A 9,155-nucleotide genomic window follows, 5' to 3' on the forward strand; every position below is an offset into this window, starting at 1 on the left:
GCAGAATAGTCAGGAGATTCGGGCAGAGCGCTGCCACAAAGCACTCGGAGCAGACAGCTTTCCTTTTCCCCAGACCAAAATACAGCATGTAAATAAGGCGCTCCGTGTTATCATTAGCAGCAAAATAGTTTAGATTACAAGGCTTTGAGCAGCCAGCTGAACTTCGGAGGCATCACCGAGCTAATTTCAAGCACAAGCAGCGATGTCTCCCAGTGAGGCACAGCACGGTTCTGACTTTCCGATAGACAAATCCACTCTAAAAACCACAGGCAGCATTCAAACACGAAGCTGGAGGCAGACAAACACCTCAACAAGTTAAACGGGGAGCTGGACGGGAGCTGTTTGGTGGTGGTGGTGGTTTGGGTGGTAGCTTTTTTTTTTTGGAAAGCTGGAGGGGAAATTCAAGCTCTCATTGTTTGAGAGCTGCGTGGCCTATCAGAAGTTTTAAGGTGAAAGAGGGTAAAACCTGCAGGAAGGGGGAAAAATGATAACCAACCCGACTGCTTCAAGCAGCACTACACCAGCGGTGCTAAATGCCACCCTTCACCCCACCGCCCTCACTCTTCATAAAGGAAATTCCTTACTCATGATCTGTGTAAGGAAATCTCTGCTCTGAGCAAAGTTATCAGACACGGAACAAAACAAACAAACGAAAAACAAAGGAGGAAAAAAAAAAATCAAACGAACCAAAATACCAACAAGTATTTCCCAGGTTGGGGGGCAAAGAAAAAAAAAAACCCAGCAGCGTTCTTCTCTAACAATCACCAAGTGTGTAATTAAAAATGGCCAAACGGCACTGATGCAAAGAGACAAAAACAAGGAGAGCGTAATAATAAAAAAAAAACAAAAAAACAACAGAAACCAACACGCACACAAACAGGGCCACGGCGCACATTGTAAGTACCGCCCGCATTGTGCCTCCGCCGGGCTGCAGGCCCCGTGCCCCCCCTCTGTCAGGGACCCCCCGGCCCCCCCAGCGGCCCTCCCCCGGGCTCCCCCGCCCCGCCGCGCCCACCCCAGCACGGGCCGGGGCCCCCCCGCCCTCCGCGGGCAACAAAGCGGGGCCGGGCCCTCCCCGCCGGGCCTGCTCGGGGCTCCCGGGAGGGGCCGTGCCCGGGGGGGGGGCCCACCGCCGCCGTGAGGGAGCGCGGCCCAGGAGGTACCGCCACGGGGCCGCCCCCCGCTGAACAATGCCGCCGCCGTTCTCCCGCGGCCGGATGGGGAACGGAAGAGCGGTGCGAGGGACGGGAAGGGCCCGCCGAGCCCCCGCCGGGTAACAATGGGGCCGACACACGGCCGGGCGCCGAGCGGGAGAGCCGGGCGCAGCGCCCCACCGCCGCCGCTCGCTTCGGGCCGCCCTGCCGCCGCTCCGCCCGCTCCTCCCGCCAATATGGCCCCACCGGCGGCTCCGCAGGGGTGCGCGGCGCGGCGGGGGCCCGATCCGGTGCCGATACTCACGGGCGGAGCGGTAGGATGAAGCTGGATCTCGGCCCCCCCCAGGCCGCTCGCCGCCTGCCTCTCCCCCTGCCTTTCACTCCGACAACATGGCGGCCCACTGGGGACGGGCGGCGCGCTGCATGCCGGGAAGGCGAGGCGGCCCGGCCGAGGGCGGCCCGACCGCGGCCTTGGGTAGGCCCGGCGCGGCTTGGGGGCGGCTCTGCGCGGCCTGGGATCGGCTCAGCGACGTTTCTGGTGTTCCCCGAGCCGGGCTTTCACCGCTCGCTGGTCTCCATTCCCATTTTCACTGTTTTTCCCCACAGATGGGTACGCTCTGCCCCACACCTCACCGCCGCCACCTGTCTGGAGATGTGCAGAAGCCCAGTCCTGCTGTGTAGACCCCGACGGGCTGTGTGCCGGGCACTCCTCACCACTTCCAGCTCACGTGTGGACATCTGTGTGCATTTTACTGGGATATAACACTCTCCCTGGCACAGACTCCAGCACAGAAGCACTACAGTGCGTGATGGACCCCTCTGTGAGATATGGGATTCCCGCTCCCACCCCAAAACGGACCTGGTGACAGGGATGAGCAGAGTCTTAATGAGGTTAATGTGTGAGCTGATCGAATGTTCTCCAGTTAAACTTGGCAGGGCTGAGTGGGGGATCTGCCAGGTTATTGCATAGTTGTGATCATGACATTCACTGTCCCTTATCTGACATACCTGGTGGCCTTTGGAGGAGTTGGATGTGTAATAGAACCATAGAATTGTTAAGGCTGAAAAAGACCTCTAAGATCACCCAGTCCAACCGCTGACCCACCCCCACCATGCCCACTGCCCACGTCCCTCAGTGCCACATCTCCACGGCTCTGGAACACCTCCAGGGTTGGTGACCCCACCACTCCCCATGCAGTGTGTGCCAATGCATCACCACTTCACTGGAGAAGAGATTTTTCCTTATATCCAACCTGAACACAACATCAGAGCTCAGTGTTCGCTAATGGCCCCGCCAGGTCCCCACATTTTGCCCCCAAGCTCTTCATTCGAACACTGACAGCCCTAAGGCCCCACGGCATCCACAACCACAGCACGACCATGCTGTGTTAGCGTGGCTGCTTTTGCTGTGAGTGCCATTCAGGGCTGGGAAAAACCATTTGTGAGGGTTCCCTTCGCACAGAGCCCAAGGAGAGGCAGATGCAAGCAGAGTGCATGAAGCAGAGCAGCGAGTGCATCGGTAGGTGCTGTTTCCTGCCCTGCACACTGAAAGCTGGGCTCTAGCAGCCCTGTACACCTTTTAGATGTTTTCCCTTTGTTCCCTTTTCTCCCCTTCTCCAAAGCACAAACTACGCACCCCAGCGTGCATTGCTCTGCTCCAGCCATGCTTGCACTCTGGGCATTCAAACAAAGCGCTGCACTCTGGGATTAGAAGTTCCTGAGAGAGCGCGTCCATGTTAAAGGGGCAGCTCATTGGAACCTTACAGCTTTACTTCCAAACACCTTTCCCAGAGCCTGGGGATCCTCCTGCTGTCATATATTCAGCGCAGCTTTGCCGGGCTCAGCCCCACTCACCACAGAAGCACGCTGCCCGTGCGGGCATGCAGCAAGCAACACCGATCTGGTTGCCCTGCTACACGAAGCCCTAAGGGCTGCTGTTAGCACGGATCTTGCACAACAAGCAGCTCCTGTTAGCGAGGCCGGGCTGCCCCAGGCTCCCTGAGCCCTTCACCAGAATAGGAACATCAGCAGGTTTTTCTGGAAAACGTTCCTAATGAAGATGCAGCTAATTGTGCCAAGCGGCACTGCCCTGCTACAGGTGGGGTCAGCCCATCTGCAGCACGGCATGCAGTGACCCTCTATCAGATCTTCAGGTCCCAGCACCAAACCCAACCCTGTGCACAGTGCAGCACCCCCAGAACGCCACCAACTTGTGCATAGCAGAGCCCTGTGGGAAACACAGATAGCAAAACTGTGTCATCCTGGCATGGCGACAAATCATTCTGTAATGAAAAGGGGAGGGATGGAGTCCTGTGGGTGAAGTATTAAGTGGTTGCAACCCAGGGAAATGGTGCATAGGGGCATGCAGCCCCTTCTCACTCACAGTCCTCCCAGCCTTTCTCCTTTCTTCTCTATCACTACCAGGAGCCAAAACTTCTTATAATCACTGGAAAGTTTCCTAAATTCACTGGGGATTGGCCCAGGTCCTTCTGCAGTGGGATGTGGAGGATCGCCCCGACTCCTCCTGCCCCTGTGCAGTTATTATTTTTGTTGTCCCTGGTGGGAGGTGGGAAGGTCCTGTCCTTCTCTGTCTCACTGTTACTCTCCACCTGACCTGGATCTGTGGCCCAATCCTACCACATCATCTGGGCTTCAACTGGTCTGAGAAGGGAAAGTGACATCTTCAGGAGGAGTCTGACGCCATCCTGACCTCTGAATCACACCTGGAAGTGCCTTTCTCCCTCCATTGACTGCAGAATAGCATCCCCAGGCAGGTGTGGCCATGTGCAGCCTTGGGGACATGGAGGAAGGGCCGCCGAGCACTTTCACTTCACAGACAAATGGGCACTTTTACTATTTCTGAAATTAAAAGACAAATTGGAAGAAAGGGCATTTCCTCCTGGTGCAAAGTAGGGCAGCAATATTTAGTTAGCCACATAAATAAATAAATAAATAAGGAAGGAAGGCCCTGCAGAGGGATCTGGATAGGCTGGGTCAATAGGCTGAGGCCAATTGTATGGAAGCCCAACAAGACAAATTCTGGGTCTGGCACTTCGATCACAACAACCCCATGCAGCTATAGCAGAGATAGCTTGCAGCACGTCCCCAGGCACTTCATCTTTAAGAAACGCCCTTCCAAGTTCCTGGAAACATCACTGCACATCCCATCCTGCACACACACACATGCAGGGTATGTGAGTCGACGTTTTCCAAGCTGGACCTGTCATCATTAGTCCTAGGTGGGAAATACCACGTCGGTTCTGCAGCATCTTTCCACCATCAGATAAGGCTTCATTTTCACCAACACTTGTTGCCTACAGGTTTCCATGCTCTTATTGAGAAACAGCACAGCGTTTTTGGGAGGCAGCAGCCAAGCGAACAAAGCGGCCGGTGAAGCTTTGTGGCTGCTGAAAGCTGGAGGAAGTCCTGGCTGCAGAGCCACCTGGCAACAGTCAAGTCAGAAAGTTTCATCTTGGCTGAAAAATCACTTTTTCTTGCAAAAACGCCAGATCCCCTTACATGGAGGACACAGCGCCTCATCCCCATTTCTAGTAATTAGAGCTCTGAAGCATGCAGCTGATTAAGCTTTCCAGATTGTTTGTTATCATTAACTACATCAACTCTGGATTTTCTTGACAGGCAATTACATGACTAAGCCCTTCGGAAGCTCAGCCTGAATGCAACAAGTCCCAGAGCCTGATTGTGCTTCATGGGGAGCGACTCCCCCTATCACTCCATGTTTGCCATTTGCATTTCATCAGCTCTCTCTGGGCGCTGGAGGATGATTCCACCTCTGGGATGTCACCAGAGAAGGTGACAACGTGCTGCTGCTGACCACCACAGTGCAGATATCTGTGTTTTGTATTTTGTTTCCTATTGGAGAAAAAAAAAAGGGGGGGGGGGGGGGAGGGAAATGGATCCGTTTAGAGCATCATTCCAGCTGCAGCCTTGCATGCTCACATTTAGGAAATACCAGAATTAAATTTGCCTGCGCAACCTTAATTCAACCCCCTCGGGCGCGTGCTTTGTGATCCAGCCTTTAATTACAGGTTTGCAGACGAGGTTTTTCCCACGGTGCCTGTAGCCCAGTTAGTGCCCAGGCTGGCTCTGTGGGGAGGGGACACATCCCTGGGACCCCTAAGTCCCTGCCTTCAGAGACCAGAGGGAGAGAAAGGGAGCTCTGTTGCTCAAAATGCTTGCATGCTTGTCTAGCCTTGTGCAACTCGAGCAGCTGAGCCACAGTTCAGGGTTCTGGAGGGCTTGGTTGTGAAGCTATGAGGATGGAGCTGGGCATGGTGAGCATACAGGGGTCCAGTACCTATAGGGCTGGGGCAGACAGAGGCTCCCTGATGCACCACCAAACCCCACTGCAGTCCCAAATCTTGCTACTGATCCAAACAGCACTTCAGCTCTAAACCCCACTGCAGCTCCAAACTCTACTGCAGCTCTGAACTCCAGGGAATCTAGCAACCCCCCCTAAATCCTCTTACTATCTTCTCAGTGTATAGGGCCTGGCTGCCTCTTCCTTTTTCTCCTCTTGCACATACAGAGCCCTTTTGCATGTCATCCCTCCACCCATGCATACCTTTGATTTGGGCATCCATACATGCCTGGGTGCTGGGTGGAGGCTGCTTTTATTCAACCTTCCTGAATGCAGATGGGAACTGAGCAGCTCTTGCATCTCTGCCCACCACCTGCAAGCTTGCAGGGTTAGCACCATTCTTGCCAGCAGAGAAACCTTTGCCCATGGTGAGGAGGGGATGCACCTGGAGGTACCAGCTGGGACCTCACCCATGCGCAGCCCTTGCCGCATGCAGTTGGCCTGCTCACGTCTCCTGGAGGCAGTGCACAGGTGTTATGGCTGGAGCAAGGGGAGCAGCTCCCTCCATGATTTGGATCTGCAAAATATGTCTTTGCTGCAGGGCAGCTGGATGGGAAGTGAGGGTAGCTGGACCATAGAGCTCCACAGCGTGTATGGAGAAAGACCCAGAGATAATGAAACCACGGGAAGAGCCAGCACCATGTGCCGAGCACAGCCGCGCCCCAGCATGGAGCAAGAGATACCGGTGCCAGGAACAACACTGGGAATCCCATGGCAACAGGGCAGGGAGACAAATTCAAGGAATGGCGGAACGTGGCTGGCACCATGCTGCTTTTGGGTACAAGATGGAGCCTTTCCTGCCTGGCCGGCACCTGCACAGCTCCCACCTTCCCCTGCACCCTCTGGGTCCATGTGTACAAGAGCACCCCATGGGGAATGGGGATTTGGGGTGGCACCACCTGCACCACGGCAGAGATCTCCCGCAGCGATGCGATGCCAGGCGGGGATGTCCCTTGGGGACAGCATGAGGTGCCACCCCAGCCCTGAAAAGGGGACAAAAGGTGCCCCAGGCTGTGTTTTTCCATCAGTTCCCCATGAAAACCCGGCACCAAGCGTTGCTCCCCTGAGCACAAACCCAGCGCTGCTCCCATCCCACACACCTCACATCCTCACACAGCCTCAGCTGGCCTGCATTTTCCCTACTAAAGACTCAAGGTTCAACATGTAGCTAGAGAAGTGTACGAAGGCACTACAGACCCACTTGGCTCCCTGAAAAGAGTCTCTATGTCTTTGTTCAGCCCCGTGAAAGCGGCTTTTTTCCTCCACCACATCTGTGCCTCGCAGCGGCTCTGCGGCTGCAGGAGGGGAGCAGCGTTCCTGCGCGGGGTCAATCGGTCCTTTGTTGCTCCTCATCCCTTTCTTTGCTGGTGCTGCGATGGAAGAAAACCCATCGCTTTGCTTCCTGCCCTTCCTGTTTACGGCGACGAGGCGTTGCTTTACATGGGCACTGCAGGAGATGCTCGGACTCTGTAACGACATTTGAGCATTGCTGTAAGGGCTGTAAAGCTGATATGCAAAGCCCACCCGTGCTGTGGGTAGCAGTGCAGTGCACACATTCTTGGAGTGCCCGGGTGGTTTGGGGCACTGAGAGCATTGGTGCTGGGAATGCTGCATGTGTGTGCCAGCATCAGCAATTCACATTGCCCCCACAGTGCTTATTTCAAAGAATTCTTCCTGCTGCTTTGAAATCAAATTACATCTGTAAACCTGTAGGGAACCGGAGGGAGTGAGGAACCCTGTGATTGTCGATGGCAGGGGGAAACACAGCAGCCCCTGAGCCAAGTTGGCTCCCTGCAGGCACCGTGGGCACCAGAAGAGACAGAGAACAGCATCCCACAGCCAGTGGAGGAGGCTGCTGGGAAGCACAAGCAACATCCCCAACCTGCATTCCCAACCTGCATTCTTACCTGCATCCTAACAGACATGTCCAACCTGCATTCCCAACCCACACCCCTAACTGCACCCCCTACCCACATCCTCAACCTCCATCCCTGACCCCCATCCCCAACCTGTATCTCCACACCACTCAACCCACTGAGTGGTGGAACATGGACCAGCAAGTGCTCTTCCTCCACATGCTGCTGCTTTATTCAAAGCAAAAAGGGAGCTGTTGATTCTTTCCTGTGAAGGTAGAAATACGGTCAATATAAATTTCACAAGAGAAGTTATTTGAAATTGCAACACACCCAAATAATGGGTAGGTGTGATGATGTTTGCACCAAGGGTGTTGCAATCCCCAGCCTGGGATGAGTCATGTGAGAATTGCAACATGGTTATCTCACGGGATACGAATCACAGAGGGGTTATCAGCTCTGCTAAGTGCTGGGGGATCAGTTGGTGATGGTGGGGTTTGTTGGGGGGATTGATATGGGATCACTCCAGCTTCCAGGGGACTCACAACTGTGATATATGGGAGCTTGTGCTATGGGGAATCACAGCCCTGTGGGCCCCACAACATGGAGCATGGCTATGAGTTTTCTTATCACTTTCCCTTCACATGAATTTTTGCAGGTCAGTATTTACCTACATGGCGTTTTGCTGTCTCTGTATCACTTTGCCTTGGATGCAGACACACTTCAAATTTCCAACCCTGAGCAAATGCAACTTACTGCCTGCAAAGCCAACTCCAGTCCTTGCTTCCTCCTGAAATGCCCTGAGCACATACCAAGCCCAGAAATGCAGCTTTCCCCCCAGCCAGGATGGTTTGTATGGCTTTAAAGCAGCCTGCTGAGGATTTTATTTCTTTCTATGCACTGCAGGGATGCTCTCCATGCATGTTCCCATCCCCTCTATCCCCACTGCCCAGGGAGTGGTAGAGTCACCATCCCTGGAGGTGTTCAAGAACTGTGCAGATGTGGCGGTGAGGTGTGTAGTCAGTGGGCACAGTGGGATGAGCTGGGTTTGGACCTGGTGGTCTTAGATCAGAGCTCTTTTCCAACCTCAATGATTCTATGATTTTTATCACACAACAGTCAATTACTCCAAAGGCCACCGGATATATCAGATAAGAGAAAGTGAATGTTGTGACCACAAAAGCTGTGCAATAACCTGGCAAATGCCCCCACCCAGCCCTGATGAGTTTAATTGGAAAACACTTGATTAACTCATGCATTTCTATCATTCAGGCTCTGCTCATCGTTGTCAACTCGGATCTGTCCCAACCCATCTGGGCACACAAGCAGGACGAGGTACCCCCAGGCTCCCCATCGCACCCCATTCTTTATCCCCTCCCATTTCTTCCTTCTGCAGGCTCAACACGTATGGTGACACTTTTCTACCACTCAAACCACTCCACCTTGTTGGTCATCCTTGCTAGGAGAGCTGGCGCCCAAGTAGTGGGGATAGCACAGGTAGGAGATGCTCTTTGAGAAGCATTACCAAAAGTAATTTAATTTTTCATGTGTTCATCAGCTTGGATCCCTTGGCTGGAGCCCACATAATGGGATGTGAGGGTGACCAAATGATACAGGGACACCCGAGGCCATTGGGGTGACATGACCGTTGTCCATGCCACATCCCAAGTGGGGACAGGGCAGGACTAAGGATCACTGCACAGTTAACACAATGGCATTGCCCAATTCCTTCTCCCATTCTGTGGGAAAAGGGGGAGAAAAATCAAA

The 9,155-nt window shown here is 54.0% G+C and overlaps 2 protein-coding genes across 27 annotated transcripts in view; one reads left to right on the forward strand and one right to left on the reverse strand.

Moving 5' to 3' along the window:
• Nucleotides 1–1,549, reverse strand: part of PUM1 (pumilio RNA binding family member 1) — a 69,924-nt gene extending 68,375 nt beyond the window's left edge. For all 26 annotated transcript variants that reach the window (XM_015297541.4, XM_015297542.4, XM_040651700.2 and 23 more), the window contains exon 1: nucleotides 1,459–1,549. The gene's annotated coding sequence lies outside the window, so the exon portion shown is untranslated. The remainder of the gene's footprint in view (nucleotides 1–1,458) is intronic.
• Nucleotides 203–8,856, forward strand: LOC124417374 (basic proline-rich protein-like). Its single transcript, XM_046903694.1, has 3 exons — nucleotides 203–212; nucleotides 935–1,725; nucleotides 8,785–8,856. The coding sequence occupies exons 1-3, from the start codon at nucleotides 203–205 to the stop codon at nucleotides 8,800–8,802; spliced, it is 819 nt and encodes a 272-aa protein (XP_046759650.1). The 3' UTR covers nucleotides 8,803–8,856.
• The last annotated feature ends 299 nt before the right edge of the window (nucleotides 8,857–9,155 follow it).

Source organism: Gallus gallus, chromosome 23 (genome assembly GCF_016699485.2).
Source record: "Gallus gallus isolate bGalGal1 chromosome 23, bGalGal1.mat.broiler.GRCg7b, whole genome shotgun sequence".
NCBI lineage: Eukaryota > Metazoa > Chordata > Aves > Galliformes > Phasianidae > Gallus > Gallus gallus.